Genomic DNA, 16,388 nt, shown 5'->3' on the forward strand with positions numbered 1-16,388 from the left:
GGCCGTCCCCACGGGCCAGGCACCCGGTTGCTTCATGAGGGGCGGCCGTCCTCAGTGGGAGTGGAGGGGAGCTGGTGCAGCTGGAAGACCTCGCCGGGGTCACGACCCTCCCCTGCGGCTCCATCCTGGGGGCTGTGCGGGGGCAGGGCTCGTCACCCCCGGGTCTCCCTGACCCCGTGTGACTGTTCGCACAAGAGAAGCAGACAGAGCTGTGTCTGGCTTTCTTTCTGGCCCTGACGCTTCACGATTCTGTAAAGGCTGGCTGAAAGGGAGGCTTAGAGAGTTCACGAGGTGCCCCCAGTAGTTTCACCTCGGTTTGGAGGCGAGGGCCCCACTCCAGCCTGCGGGGTGGGCTTCGTGTTCTCGAGGACGTCGGGGTAACAGCATCCCCTCCCCTGCACGCAGAGAAACCTCGTCCTCAGATGCTCCCGGCAGGCGGGCGGCATGGTGTCATTACCCCCTCTTGACGAGCGAGGAGACCAGGGCGCAGAGGGGTGAGAGGCCTTCCCGGAAACCTCTCGGTCCCCAGTGGCGCAGCCGGGGACGCCGCAGACGCTGCCTGCTCGCCCCCTGGACAGTTAGGGTGATTACATCAGGAGCGCAGGTGGGAGAGGAGCTCTCTTCCCTCAGCGCTCATTTCGCGGGTCCCCTTCAAACCCTCATCCACGTGCAAACCGTGACGACCTCTGTGCATCCTGCCTGTTTAGTCAGTGTCACACCAGCCGCTTCCTCGTCTGTGTAAGAATCGTACCTGTCATCCTCATAGCTGCTGGTACCCACTGGGGGAGGCAGCACCTGTGCTGGGACTGGGTTCTGGCCCTGAGGCACTTAGTGTGATTCCAACTTTACTATTAAAAGTAGAGCAGTAAACACACACACGCACACGCACACGCACACGCACACACGCACGCACAACTTTGCTCCTGTTATTTCTTTGGCATAAATCACTTGGAAAAAACCACTAGGCAAACGATACGAACACTTCTTTGGTTTTTTCCTGTATTATTTCCCATCTTTCTGAAAGGAATTCACCACTGTCGTTAAACTCCTTTTTATCTCGCAACAGAAAAGTTCAAATCTTTATAGAAAATGAGAAATATTTCCCTAGACAAAAATAAAAGCCCCCTAGGAGCCTACCATTTAGAGCTAACCCCCCAATAAAGTCAGGGTGCGCTCCTCTAGCTATTTTTATGCGTGGGCGTTGCCGACCTCACCTGCCCCCAGGGTGCCTGTAACTCACTCATCTTACAGGTGCGCTGACACCAAATACCTGACAGGCTCTCCCCGAGGACCCCTCAGGCCACTCTTGGTTACTGGGAGCATGACAACCTCCCTGCCAGGCCCCCGGGCTGTGTGCATTTGACAAGGAATAGTTATTAACCAAAGGAAAGTTGGAGCAAAGGGAGAGAGAGTTGAGGCTGAGGACTTCTGTTAATTTCCCTCCCCGACTGGGGCCAGACCCCCGAGAGCTGGAAGGATCCCCGCGCCCACATCCTTCTGACGTGGGGTGGCCGCGAAGTGACTAACGCCTGTCCTGGGATCAGCGTCAAGCTTCCTTTCCACTGAGGAGCTCCGCTGGCCGCTTGACACGGACAAGATACATCTGAAATGGCAAACATCACCTTGTTCAGACGGAGCCTCCGCTCTGATTCCCGAGCCTGTACTTCACAGCCTGGAACCCTTTCTTCGTGTCACGCAGTGGGAAACGTTCTGCCAAGTGACAACAGAACAGAAGATCGTGGGCCAGGATTTGCGCAGCTGCAAACAGTTTTCTTCCCGAGCCTCCGGCTGCGTGGTGGGGAAGCAGCATGGGGACAGGCCCGGAGGGAGAGAAGGACCCCTCCCACCGCAGGGGAGGCGTGGGGCTGGGCTCTGCAGCCTCCGAGGGCTCAGCTCAGGCACTGACGTCCCGGCCGTAAGCCAGGTCTGGAGGACCTGGTGTCCATCCCCGTCACCTTCACATTCCCCGGGATGTCTCCACGCAGGGGACGCTCATTCAAGGCGGTAAGACAGGAAGGAAGGAAGAAAAAAATAATTTCAACCAACAGTTCAATTACTTAAGATTTTAAGAGTCTTTAGGCAGATTGTCTAACGGGACGCTGAGACTTAGGTGAGGGCTGCGGGCCTGCCCAAGGCCGCACCCGCTCTGCAGCCTCCCAGCTCCCGGCCTCCATCACCTGCTCCGTTTTGTCATCAAGTGTCCCTTCCCGATGCCTCTGCTCCAGCGCAGCCTCCACTGGAGCCGGTCCCGACCTCCTGGAGGCTCAGAGGTCGGGCCTTCCCCGGCCCAAGTCCCTTGGCCTTGCCTGCTGGACAAATGGACAGAGTCCCAATCTGGTCCCACCCAGCCCGTCCCTGCTGTTCCCCCAGAGACGTTCCCCATTGTTCGACTTTCCTGGCGTGTTTCCTACACCACCCTGGATCTTAACCTTGACAAATGCCACCTTCTCCCTTAAAACTGAACGGAATCTCACGGCCGGGAGTGTCCTCCACTCGCCAGGATTCTCAGAAGCTCGGGCTCCTAAAACAAGATCACATTCCAGGTGACCTTTGAAGGCAAGGCCTACAGCTTCATTCATTTGTGAGCCCCCCCACCGCCCTGCCCATTGCCTGGCAAAATGCCTCAAGTAATAGACGTTTAACTGATCGTTACATCATTTGGTTGATTTGAGAAGTAAATAGGCTAAATTAATGAAATCAAAGTAAATGTGTTGGTAACTTGATAAAGTTGTTAACGTAAGGGGAAGTTTTAGGTAAAAACTCTAAAGGAATCTCTGCACTACTTTCTGTAAATCTAAAATTATTTCAAAAAAAGTTAAAAATTCTGCCTATGGGATAGATAGATGGACACACAGAAGAAACAAGATAGGATATTAATGCATATGTAATTGAGAGTTCTTTCATTTAAATATTTAATTCCAAAGTATAGAAAAATGAATGACTATAGGTAACAATCTTGAGAGTGCATGTTAATATCTGTCAAAATACATCACTACGTGCTCCGTTTTATCGTCCAGCAGGATATGTTTTTATCTAGCTTCATCTCCACGTCCTTAAGAGTATTTCTTTCATTTCCTCGTATTTCGTTAAGGGAGTTTCTTATTAGCTCACTTCACCGCGTGTAACGCTTACTCTCTGCAAACCCTGCAAAAGAAAATGCACGGATGTGAGATTCTTTCCCACGTTCACATCTCATATCTTCATCGTACCTCCCCAGACTCTGAAAAGAAAAAGAAAAAAGGGCAAAAGGTTAAGTATTTCATTTTCTGTTCTTTTTATTTCCAAAGCTGGCATCTAGGCAGATGGCTGATTCGAGGTTATATCATTACAGCACACTTGGCTTCCGCTCAGGAAGATAGAATTGGGATTTTAGTGAGAGGTCTGGTTCCTTAACACAGCTTAGCAGCAAGGTGCTCTAATTTTAAGACCAGCCACGTCTCATGCGCAGCCATGAGAAAGCCAGCTGTGCACTGTCTCTTTTTGCTTCCAGGCCCATGTGCTTCGTAAAGCAGCTCGAGATCCCTCACTACGGCTACAGAAACAGCGTCCCCACCACCACGCCTCGCTCCAACTTGGCCAAAGAGCTGGAGAAATATTCCAAGACCTCGTTTGAATACAACAGTTACGACAGCCATACTTATGGCAAGCGGGCCATAGCTCCCAAGGTGCAAACCAGGGATATATCCCCCAAAGGATATGATGGTAGGAGGTGCACCCTCTTATACATGAGAGTCACGCTTGCCGTTGCTAATGTTGTTATTGTGTATATCCATTTCCTACAAACTGCTGGAGCATGGGGTCGCTCGAGGGGCAGCAAGGAAAGCACGCGGGCAGCCTAGGCGGGTTCCTTCAGCCCCAGGTGTGGGAGAGCAGGCCCCGGGGGAGGGAGGGCGATGCCCTTCCCCCGTTATCCCCAGAGCAGAGCAACCGGCTGCTGGCAGGACGTAGAGGCAGACAGCCGTGGGCTCGTCTGCTTCATGCTGCTGCTGAGACGGCGTCCTCATCTTTACTAACTTCCTTTAATAGATGCCCCAACAGACAAAACCAGGAGAGCCGGGGATAGCTGCCCAGAGCTCTTGGATTTCGTGAGCAGCTCTGTGTTCCCTCCCTGTTCTCAAGCTGGGATGCACGTCGCATTCATCTGGGGAGACTTTTTAAATTCTCATGCCCAGGGCTGCACCCCAGACCAAGTAAATCAGACTCCCTGGAGGTATTCCCTGTGTGCAGCATTTTTAAAAAGTCAGCCAGTGATTCTAACACGCAGCCAGGGGCGCACAACTCCTGCGGGTCCCGCCGGCCTCCTTCCAGCGGGCTCGGACCCAGGTGTGGGCCCTGGGGAGCCCCCTGTCCTGGCTTTGTAACTTTGTCACTGGCCTCACTTGTAGCTGCCACTACGAAAATAGAACCCATGAAACAGATAAACACGCGTGCTTCACAGGACAAGATCGTTTATTTTAACTCATGCATATGTGAACCCACTACTGGGGTGTAAACTCTAAACAGACTAGTTCTCATTTCATCACAGAGCTCACTTGGTAAGTAGTTGAAGCACAGAGGGGAAGGCTGCATTTCTGTGACTTTACTTATCTAACCTCGCTTCTACTTCAAATTCTAGGATGTATGGACTTAGTTGGCAGAGTTTACCAGTGGGGATGTGGGTTGCATGAGCTGGGTGATTCAGGAGTCTCTTGGTGTTCACCAGCAGAGGTGAGGAGAGAGGGTTTGAAAGATCTCGGAGCTGCTCTCTGAAAAAGATATTTAATGAAAATCACAACACTCAAAAAAAAAAAAACATTTAAATTGAATGCTTGGGGAGTTCCAAAACCTTTTTACAATTCTACATTATTTTAGTCATTCTTTGCCTTAATAACAATTAATTTGTATGGTGAATGAAATGTAATATTTCTTTGATGTATCTCAGATTGATTACCCTTGCATGTATCAATTCTAAATATATAGGGACAAAGATGGCAGTGGGAAAAGGGAGTGGCTTAGGGTATAACAGAAAACAATCTGGGTTTTTTGTAATAACGATTTGCCAGTTTCAGGCTTTGTTACAACTTCATTCATCTGATTGCAAATGAGGGACCAAAAGAATTTGAATGCACGTAATTAAGGATTGTGCTTGTAGGATTCCCAGTTCACTGACATTTTGTAGTGATCTGATGGGCACTTGCGCCAGGTGGTCATTGCTACATACATCTTGTTGCTGTTGTCCTGTGAGACCTGATTTCCTTCACCCCATTGTTGTGGCTGGATCTGGGCGAAGTCGTGACCAGGAGGCACATGTCTGGTCACAGCGGCTTCCTCAGCTCTTCCATTTAGGAGCCATGTGGTATTAGATACATTAATCTTCCTGTGTGGCAGTTTCCTCAAGAGCAGAGGTAGCGATCGCTCCCCGCCTGCTGGCCACGTGCGGCTGCAGCAAAGTTCAGCAGACGAGGCTAGAGAGGGGAACTCACGCCTGTTAGTGTCACTGGCATCTATTCTCACCCCCGGAAAAAACACCTGTTGTTGGAAATGGGCAGAGCCCTGCTCTTCAGGTGACCCACAGATAAACAAGAACGCAGAACAGAAACTTCAATGCTAGATCTTCGAGAAGCTAAGAAAAAGGGGAAGTTGGCCTTTACAACAATCTACTGAGAAGAAAACAGACAACTCCATTCCTCTTCCACAAGATCCACAGTCAAAACAACAAGGGAGGTGCCCACTGAGGATGAGATGGGTAGGCTTAGGGTTCTTGAGGGGTGTGAGCTGAGGAGGGCCATCCCTGTGCCCGGGCGACAGGCAGTGTACACCGCAGAGTGACCAGCGTCTGCAGTCACCCCCCAGAGGGCTGTCCCCAAGGTTTGCCTCAGGTACACAGTGAACTGGGCCATTGCTCCCAAAGAAAAACAGTGAAGTGAGCCTCCTGTGGGGCAGGGGAGCATAATGCCTGGGAGCAAGGAGCAGGGCCTGGACGTGCACAGTGGGATAGAGAAGCAGGACCCTTGCCTCAGGCTCTGCACGTCATCCCTCGGCTTCCACCAACTGTGATCAGAAACACTCAGCAAACATTGATTTATCCACCTGCATTCTTCCAGACACTCAATAGTTGCTATCTGTCTGGCTCATCTACCTGTCTATCCACCTGTCTATAGATCTATCCCTTCATCCTTCCACCCGCCCACCTATCCATCCCTCCATCCCTCCATCCCTCCATCCCTCCATCCACCATCCCTCTCTCCATCCATCCACTACCCATCCCTCCATCCCTCCCTCCCTCCATCCATCCATCCATGGGCCCACCTATCTATCCATCATCCATCTATCCATCATCTCTCTCTATTCTTTCTTTCTCTATAACAAGTTTCAAGGAAGAGATTGTGGATAAAGAGAAGACAGTGAAACACGTACTCAGGCACAGTGAAGCAAGGCGTCCATTCTGCCTGGAGGAATTAGCATGAGCTTTACCAAAGTGGCACATTTTAAACTTGGTCATGAAGCTTGAGTGGAAATTACTAGAGGGCAGGAAACCCACAGGTGAGTGGGAGCTGCCAGCAGGCTGGTGAGGCTGAACTTCAGATGCATGAGAGGAGGGACAGGTTGACCCTGAGGCGCTGTGGAGACAGCTTTGGGTCGCCTGCCTCGGGGAGGAGGACACAGACACCGTGTGCAGGAGGTGACGTCCAAGGGAAGCCGGGAGACCCTGCCCCCGCGAGCCCCAAGCCGGCATCTCCCCCGCCTCTCCCCCCATGTCTGTGTTTTATGGTGAGCTAAGAATGGCCGTTCCATTTTAAAACAGATGGAAAACAACAAAAGAAGGAGAATTAGAATCTCAGCGTTCAGAGCAGTTTTACTGGCTGAAGGCCACATCACCCGTAAGGCCGGTGGCTGTTTCCCAGGACAACAGCCGGGTGTGTGGTCCCAGCAGAGACCTCGTGGCCGCCAAGGCTCGACCACTGCCAGGCCCTTCACAGAAGAATTTTCCGAGCGGGTCTAAGCCATCTCCGCTGTGTCTCTGGGCAATTTATCACCACCCTCAGGCTTTGTTTAAAACCTAGAGGTTCCAAGCCCTGAATGGGCCCCTCTCACGAGCCCCCTCTTGCTTATTCCCAGCTTCTAAATTCTCCTGAGCTCAACGCTTCTTGATCATCTTTGAAGCCCCCTCTGCTCCTCCAAACCTTGTCTCTGATATGCCCACCGTGCCCACCGTTGTCGGCCCTCCCCCGGTCCAGGCCTCAACACCAGGTGGCCCGGGCTGGCCCTCCGGGGCCCCAGGACCCATCCTCTGGGCTGGGCCTCCTGCCCTCCCCACCTCCTGCCACCAGGCCAGCTTCTCCTGGGAATACCTGCCCTCCCACCCCGTTCTCCTGCCCCCATGCTCTCCCACATTCACCTCTGCTTCCAGAAGCTTCTCCCGCAGCCAGATCTCTCGGACAGACGCCCACCTGCACTCAGCGGCCTCCTCCCAACCTCCTTAGAGCTGCTTGTGCAGAATGAGGGGCGCATGCGCACGCTTCTGAGGCTCAGCCCCGAACCCCAGCGGCCGGCGCCAGCAGGGCAGACAGGCGAGCGCAGAGAACACGCAGCCAGCGAGCGCGCGCGAGCCCAGCCAAGGATCCGACTCCGATTAGACGCGATAAACCGCGTGCGCAAACTGCCTTCAGAGGCAACCGAACAGGACGTCCTCGCGAAGAAGCGGCTTTTACGCCCCTTAGGACTCTGCATCTGTATCTCAGTTTACTTACGGGAAAGCACAGCCGTGGACCCATGTAAAGACTAGGAGTCGCTGCTACAAGTTACGCGGCGTGTGGACCCCTGGGTCCAGCCAGACCTGACGGGGCCAGGCCGCATCCGGCAGCGCAGATACTCAGGAGGCGCGCCTCTGGGCCGTATCCGGTTTTGTCTGCTTTTGGTGGAAATTCAGATTGGAAGGACACAGTTATCTATTCCCTACAGGAAATGTTATTTCAGAAGAAAGTGAGACGCACCCACTTAGTAAGACTCTTACAGGCAGAGTAGATTAATAAGGTGGAAGGTGGTCGTTCTGTTTTTCTCATTTGTCATATTTCATCACTATGAATCCCATGTCGTTTTTCGTTTTCCTGCACGAGAGGGCAGGGTACCTGAAGAGGTATCTCTCAGTACGGTGTAAGGTCGGGAGGACCTCTGATGCTGTAAATGCAAGGGTGTCATTCTAAAGGAAGGCACTTCCATCGCATGAGCTCAGTGATGTGCTGGTGCCTAGAGGGACAGTAACACATTTTGTCTGCGGATTGATTGGGAAAAGTTTTGATTGAAAATAGCTCCGTGTGTGGAAAGAAAAAGAAAGTGCGTTTTGACTTTGTTAAAGGGTGGGGGGCTTCCTCAGTTCTGGGCAGGAGGCGGCAAGAGCCGTGACGGCCTTCCAGTGCCCCCCTGCTCTGTGGCGCCCCATGGTGTCCATGCAACGAGCCCCAGAAACTGTGACTGGTCATAAAAATTACTGACACTAACGGTTTCGTAAATATCTTACCAACAGGCGGTAATTATTAAAACCAAAGACCTTCATTACCCGAGAGATTTGAAGTATAGAGACTCATTTTCTTTTGGAACAAAGTAGTACATGATTGATGGCCCTTAGTGAAAGGATGCTTGTGAAATGAATGCTGTCCTCACTTTCCTCCCGGGTCGCGTGAGCTGACAGGCCCATCAATAAATTGTCCACAGTTCCATCACCTGCTAAAATTCTGGACGAGTCCCATCAACTCAGCGTAATCCAGGAGTAGAATCTTTTGATTTAAATGTTTGGTAAAGTAGAGGCACTTTCCAGAACTTTGCTGCAATTTGCTGCGTAGACACACGTGTCCTGTTTACTTTGCTTTAGGAACTGAAATTCCTTCATTTCAGAACAAAACTTTTTCCTTATTTATGTGGACCACATTTCTTTTACCGACCCAGTGTCTAGCCCTCACTAGGGGACAAAATCCCTCATAAGTGTTAGATCACTTCTCCCAGTTTTTACATTCCTATTTTTATAACAGAATTGTAAGCGATGTAAGGCCACAGACTTTAGTCAGTTTGGAGAGTCTTGTGAGCTGTGGAGTGGCCTCGCTGCCCCGGTCGGTTTACAGAACCCAGTGGGCAGGTCCCCCTGCACGCCGCCCCCGGCCCCCCGGTCTCTGCTCAGACGTGAGACCCCCGTCCCCCCACTGCTCTGGCTGCTGCTTCGACGTGATGCTTTCATGGAGGAGAGAGGAGGGAAGGACAGACACACGGACAGTGTGAGGACTGGTCCTCAGGGCTCAGCTGACTGATTAGCAGAACAGAAGTAACTCCCTGACGAGTTACTCTCCGCGTTGGGCGGGTTTGAGGGTGGGGAAGTGACCTCCGGGTCCGCACGAGGGGCAGCGACAAGGCGACAGCTTCCCTGAGGCTGCCATGCGCCCAGACATTGCCAAGCCACGTCCTTGATGTCAGGAAAGCTCAGTCTTCCGTCCAAGGTCAAAAGGTACCAATAGTGAAAGCTTAGCTCTTCTCTCACTTGTAGAGGAATAGGGTGCTTTGGGGCAGTTCTTGGTGGTGCTGGGATGACCACCCGTGATGTCTGTGAGGTTGTGGTCACTTCCAGACCATACCTGAGTGGGCAGGAAGGAGGTGCTGAGACGCCTGTGCCGCACGTAAGGGTGGCTTGCCGGAGGGGTCCCGGTGCTGCAGAAGGGTCTCCTGGCTCCCTGCAGGCTCTCCCCTCAGAGCAATTCCTCCCTCTGCAGGATCAGGTGAGCTGCTGACCCCTAAGCAAAGGACATCCTGTGCCTTTAACGACCAGGGCCCATCCTATTCAATCATCCAGCAATCATCTTCCCGTCCTTGCGTCAAAGGAGGTTGTGAACAGCTCTAGCAACCACACTTGCTCTTGAGGGCCTGTTGGACTGCTGGGGAGGCTGGCTGTTCAGAAGGACCCGGGAAGCGAAGCTGGGGCGTGTGGAGGACGGTCGTTCCCGCACGAAGGGCGGGGCTGCGGGCGCGCACGGGCGTCTGCCTGTCCCCGAAGCCCGGAACGCCTGAGCACTTGCGTTGCTTATGTGAGTCCGCACGTGTGTGCGGTTCTCTCCCCGTCACTGGCCGTCCCCCCCGGTGGCTCTTTTTAGAATCACAGAGGGAAGGGGTTTCTGTCGGGGTCTCGCCTGCACCCTGACTGGAATGCCACTCCCCAAAGCGCAGGTGCCCGCAGGCCCGCAGAGGCCCTACCTGTTCAGCTGGGTCACCTGCACAGGACAGTGAGCCCCAAATGGCCACTGTGGCCCCTCGCGGCCAGACGGCTCATCCAGTCTCCAGCGGGATGAGGGGTCTACAGGGTCCCCGTCACCCCGGCGAGCAGATGAGCGGTCATAAGGGGAACCTCCCTCCGGCGGTGATCAGGCTGGTGGGGCCAGTCGCTCCCCGCATCTTGGTGACCGCTCCCTGACCGGGAGCGCGCCCTTAATGGTTACTCAGTGGGCCCCCTGCCTCCCGCTTGAGAGCCATACGCGCTCTTCCCGCTGGTCCCCAGCTCTGCCCGTCCAAATATACACCATGTGAAAAAAGGAAAAAAGGGGGGAAAGCCAGACTGTTTCGTTCGGGAATCAGCGGGTCGGCGGGTGCCGCGTCCCCCTGGGTACCTGCGCTCTGGCGTGGGCGCCCAGGGCGGGCGGGCGGCGCGGGCGGCTCTTCTGTTGCCGTGGCCCCGGGCGGGGGCCCCGAGTCATCCCTGTCCCCTGTCTCCCCAGCAAAGCGGTACTGCAAGGACGCCAGCCCCAGCAGCAGTGCCGCCAGCACCTACGCGCCCAGCAGCAGCAACCTGAGCTGCGGCGGCGGCAGCAGCGCCAGCAGCACGTGCAGCAAGAGCAGCTTCGACTACACGCACGACATGGAGGCGGCGCACATGGCGGCCACGGCCATCCTCAACCTGTCCACGCGCTGCCGCGAGATGCCGCAGAACCTGTCCACCAAGCCGCAGGACCTGTGCGCCGCGCGGGTACGGGCCCGGCGGCGCACCTGGCGGGGGCCGGAGGCGGGGCTGCGGGCGGGGGCGGGGCCGCGGCGCATCCCCACCTCCACCTCCCGCCCCCGGCGGTCTCGGCCCAGCGGTCCCGCAGGCGCCTCCCTCCCAGAGGCCGGCGCAGAGCGTGCGCCCGCCGCGCTCTGCTCGGAGGAGGCCTGACAGCGCGGGGTCCTGGGGACGCACTTTCCAGACCAGGAGAAATCGTCAGGTCTTTTAGATGAACGTGTCCATTTGGGACCCTCCTCTTTAGGACCCAGAGTCACTTCTGGAAACAGAAGGACACCACGCGGACTCCTGACGGTTCCGAGAGCTGCACAGAGAATAGGAAGTTCCAGGAGCCGTGCGCCCTGGACCTTAAGCAGAGGAGGGTGGGCAGCGCCGCGGTCAGGAGAAACGCAGGACTGCTCCCTCCCGCCCAGCCCTGGGGAACAAAGACAGTGCAGAAATCCCGTTTCCCCACGGGTTCCCAGCCAGGCAATTACAGCCGGCTTCCATTAGTTCAAAACAGCATAGATGCCAAATCGGTGAGCGATACTTAGGGCGGTTCCTCGTCGATGGGCTCCCGGCATTGGGAGGAAGCCGTGCGGCCGCTGCAGCGCGCAGGGCTGTCTGGCGAGACCACTAGGGGGCCGGGGACGCAGGCGGCGCGGGCGCCTCGTGCTCCCGGCCGGTGAGCCGGCCCGCCGGCCCGCACCTCTTCTCCAGAACAAAGGGGTCCCTCCATCGCCAAGTGCGCTGGGCGTGCGCCTGAGCGCACAACGCTGACCGTAGTTGTTAGAAATAAGTGTAATTTGTATGAATGGAGAGAGGTCAGTAATTTTATGTTTTGCAAATGCTTTCTGCTCTATTAGTATTTTTATTCCTAGATTTTGGAGGAGTGTCGGGGCATGCAGTTTCCGTGGAGATCAGGGCTGCTAAAATGCGAGGCTGGCATGGAGAAGATTCTGTTTAAGGGGGGAAAAAAGACAGTAACCCCTTCCAGTTTTTTTCTCTTTGTTAAATTTAAACTAAGACAGACAGAATTATAATCCAACACGATGAAGGCTAAGTTAGTATGAGAGCTGGAAACCAGGAGTGCACTTTGACAAGAAGAGTTCAGGCAGAATAATATGCTATAATCTATCAAGGTAACAGCCCAAAGGATGGGGTTTTCATTCCAAGCATCTCCCCTCAGCTATTACATTCAGGGGAAGGAGCTGCTAGACATCTGAGTAGGCAGCACGTTTCACGCCAGCTCTGAAATCAAATTGCTCAAGGGAGTGTAACTCTGGGGAAAAAAAATGGAGGATCGTCAGGGGTATCTTGATTTTTTCTTCTCTGTCCTCCGTCTGCCCTTCCTTCTCTCCCTCCTCCTGAGAGGCAGGCTCTGAGGAGTTCTTGGTCTGTTTAAAGCATCATAAAATAAAAAAATTAAAAAAAAAAAAAACACCCTGTACCTCCTCGTTTTTTCTACAGCTGGTTGACTAAACTGCAGGTTTGCTGAGCCGTAGAGCAGGTCAGCCCGTGATCGCTGCAGCGGTGCCGTGTTGAACTGAGATTGCACATCTTCTTGCTTAAAATGCAAAAGTCTCTCTCCACCATAGGTTTTGTATTAGAAAGTACATTTTATGTGGGGATTTTTGTTTTGTTTCTTTGGTTTCCTACTATATACCCAGAGCCTGTGCCTGATAGGACTCAATAAATATTTGTCCAAAAAATGGAAAAAAAAAAAAAAAGTAAATTCTAGTTCCTCTCCTCCATTCTTCTAAATTCTTGTGTTTTCCTCCACTCCAAGTCTTGGAGTATTAGCCTCAGTGAAACTAAAGGAGAGTTTTAAGTATATATACATTTTTAGGTATTTATGTATAATCTGTACACACACATACATTTCTGAGCTCTTAAGAGGTCTTTGAACTGGAATAGAATTGAAATTAGGCGCTTGTTTTTCTTCTGGCCCGGCTTAATTCTAAAGGCAAAAGTGTATTAGGAAGAAAACATATAGATCTCTGATAGGTAAGTGATAGAGAGATGATAGATAGTCGATAAGAGACAAGAGAGCGAGAGACTGATGGGTGATTAGTAGATAAGAGAGAGGCGGATGCGTGCGTGCCTCTGGCAGCCAATTTCCCAGCCGCGCGTGCGGAGCAAGGCATATGGGGGGCCACGTGCTCTCGCCTTGGGCTCTTATACACGTGAGACTGCAGTGAGCAGTTTCCAGTTTGAACTGCGTCCTGGCGGAAGGCAGGGCTGTGGTCTGGGGGATGGATTCTCACGGTCCCTGTGTCCTCCTGTCCCGCAGAACCCTGACATGGAGGTGGATGAGAACGGGACCCTGGACCTGAGCATGAACAAGCAGCGGCCGCGAGAGGGCTGCTGCCCCATCCTGACACCCCTGGAGCCCATGTCCCCCCAGCAGCAGGCGGTGATGAACAGCCGGTGTTTCCAGCTGAGCGAGGGAGACTGCTGGGACTTGCCCGTGGACTACACCAAAATGAAGCCCCGGAGGATAGACGAGGACGAGCCCAAAGAGATTACTGTATGTCCTTTTCACTGACTGTCCCCCTACCCCGTCCACTCAGCATGTAAAGTTGGCACGACTGAGGGAAAATGCCCTTGGCACACGCCTTAACAGAAAATGTCTTTCCTCTTGAAAAATGACCTTTAGCTGACTAGGGCTTAGAAGCCATTTTCGGTTGACCCAGCAGAGATTTGGCACTAACACTGATCAGAGTGGAACAAACCATTGCCTCCTTTATATGATGAATTTTATTTTCTAACAAGTGTGTTTTGTTGCAGACGATTTCTGTAGGAAAATGTGTAAACAGCTTACTAGTTCATTTTTTCTGGGTGATAAATTGATAGAATGCAGGGTTCTCCTTGCAGGGAGGGGATTATAATGAGACTCTTAAATACTTAAAATGATGAATTCTGCGCGGTTAATTAGCTGGCTCATCGAAGCACAGGACAGGGTCTGTTCTCTAAGAAACCTAGAATACGCAGAAGAGCCTACCTACCCCAGCCTAGAACAAACCATTTTAGTACCGTCACCTAAATCTTTGTTGACTATAATATTACCAAAACACCTATGTCAAGAACATATTTTTGAGGTAGTTACAATTTTCAAACCCAGATCATTAAAATAGCTATCCTTTAGGCTGAGAAAATAAATGAAAAAAAAATGTTCTTTATTAGACTGACTTTTCCTCCGGTGTTCAACTCTGAAAATTATGACATCTTTATTCTCTGAAAAATGAAAATTCTTTTTGAACACAATAGAGAGACTGCCATCCGAGCAGTAGCGTCTTTACAGAAGCAGGAGGGAGGTGGAGAAAAGGGAAGCATTAGCTATTTGTAGGAATTGGCAGGGAAGGCACCTGTTTATAAGGCATTACATCAAAAGCTTATTACGCTTATTTCAAACTGATTTAAGTATCCAGGCATCTTAAAGGAGAATAGAATCTGAGTGGCAAGCTAAATTCCAAAGTATTTTTTTTCTCCTACAGTGTTAAATCGTTACTACCAAATAAGGCATGGTAGTTGAATCTTCGAATTTATTTTAATTAAAATTAAGCCCCCATAAAAGGACAGCAGTATTTCCATCATAAGGTGTCACACAAGTGAAAACCCTTGCACTCCAGAAACACGTTTGCTGAACATCGCCACCTGTAGGAACTTCGAGGTTACTGCAAAGGCCCCAGTTAGCCAAAGTAGGTACATTCTATTAAAAAAAAAAAAGAAAAAGAAAAACAATGTTGCCTAAGAGTATTGTGAAATCACAGCGTCAGTCTAAACTGGGCTTCCCTTGCCTCGGGACTTAAAGCACATACAATACTTCTGTAGTGTAGGATACTTACCAGAGGTTGTTAGAAGCCCCAGAGTCTAAAATATCTTTGGGTAAAAATGCTTAAGCTCCGCCCCGTGATGTTGGATAAAGTGCCGTAGGTCTTAAACCCGGGTGGGCAAGGTCCACCCAGCAGCCTCTCTGCCTGCCAGGCCGCTCATCTGTCCCTCCTGTCGGTACAGCTTCAGGAATTTGAATAAGGAGTTTGAATTTGCCCACTGACAGGTTACCCTAAGTTTAGGAATTCAGAGCAAGTGATGAGAAATTAAAGTCACCCAAAGAGAGATACTCTTTCAGCGAAGTTGGGTTTGCATCCTCAGGGTGAGGGTGCATCGTGACTTTAAGGGTAGGGTGGGGACAGGTGGGCAATGCGGGGCAGCCGTCCCCTGGGGGGAAGCAGCCTCTGGTCTGTGTGTCCAGCGTCATGGGTGTGGCCCTGAAGCTGTGTTCTGCCCGCAGCCGGAAGACTTGGACCCCTTCCAGGAGGCTCTAGAAGAAAGAAGGTACCCGGGGGAGGTGACCATCCCGAGCCCCAAGCCCAAGTACCCCCAGTGCAAGGAGAGCAAGAAGGACTTGATAACGTAAGCATGACGGGAGGTGAAATTATCACTCTTCCGAACCTTCCCTTTCTTTGGCTTATCTCTAAACCGGGTCTGTATATGCCTTGCCGTTTGAGCATGCGACATGCGCAGCGTACAAATGTCCCCAACTGCCAGTCGGGTGGAGCGAGAGGCCAGCCGTGGACGCGCTTGTTCTGAGCGATGCTCTGTGCTCTGGAGACACCATTTCCATGTAATCCTGTGCGTTTTGCAGCTTTTCTTCAGGGCGCTTAAATCCCTGTGCAGACATTGCAGCTAAACTGGAAACAATGAAACTTTTCCAAGCTTTTTTTTCAAACATACTCACTATTTTGGCTGTTTTGTTTTTGTTTGGTGGCAGATGTCCAACACCAAGGTGTGATGGGAGTGGTCATGTGACTGGTAATTACGCCTCACATAGAAGGTGTGCCTTCATTTTTCTCATGGTGGATTCTGTCTTTTCAATTTATTGTTTTCAGCTTACCTCAACAATGCTGTCCAAGTACAAACGTTGAATTCTGTGTCACCCCTTTAAGTGCTATATGTTGACCCTCAAAAGCATGCTAATTGACGTGTTGTATAATGTCTTTTATTTTGAAACAAACTACCTAAATTTGGAAAATGACTTACAAACATTGAGACCAAAGGGCACAAATATTTGAGTCTTATTTTTTCAAGTTTCTGGAAAGACGTGTTTCCTTCAATTTCTATGTAAACATGAATTAGTTAATTATACCAACAAAATTCAATATACAGCACTTGCCCCATCGCTTTTCTGCATCCAACTTTTTAATTTCAGTTTTATGTTGTGTTTGTTCGGGAACGTAAGCTGGGCCTCGGGGCTACTCACCTGACTCTTCCGCCCTGTCTTACAGTCTGTCGGGCTGCCCGCTGGCTGACAAAAGCATTCGAAGTATGCTGGCCACCAGCTCACAAGAACTCAAGTAAGATTTAACGAAAATCCTTCTCTTTCTAAAATCTATTC

General features: G+C 51.7%; 1 protein-coding gene across 19 annotated transcripts in view; it reads left to right on the plus strand.

The window, feature by feature from the left end:
- Window positions 1-16,388, plus strand: part of MYT1L (myelin transcription factor 1 like) — a 406,245-nt gene that overhangs the window by 319,348 nt on the left and 70,509 nt on the right. For 13 of the 19 annotated variants that reach the window (XM_049695859.1, XM_049695858.1, XM_049695861.1 and 10 more), the window contains 6 exons: window positions 3,491-3,702; window positions 10,731-10,978; window positions 13,284-13,520; window positions 15,285-15,406; window positions 15,765-15,827; window positions 16,279-16,347. In XM_049695859.1, coding sequence (XP_049551816.1) covers window positions 3,491-3,702; window positions 10,731-10,978; window positions 13,284-13,520; window positions 15,285-15,406; window positions 15,765-15,827; window positions 16,279-16,347 — 951 coding nt within the window. The remainder of the gene's footprint in view (window positions 1-3,490; window positions 3,703-10,730; window positions 10,979-13,283; window positions 13,521-15,284; window positions 15,407-15,764; window positions 15,828-16,278; window positions 16,348-16,388) is intronic. The other 6 variants (XM_049695864.1, XM_012534846.3, XM_049695867.1 and 3 more) reach the window with 1 other exon arrangement.

Source organism: Orcinus orca, chromosome 13 (assembly GCF_937001465.1).
Source record: "Orcinus orca chromosome 13, mOrcOrc1.1, whole genome shotgun sequence".
In the NCBI taxonomy this organism is placed as follows: domain Eukaryota; kingdom Metazoa; phylum Chordata; class Mammalia; order Artiodactyla; family Delphinidae; genus Orcinus; species Orcinus orca.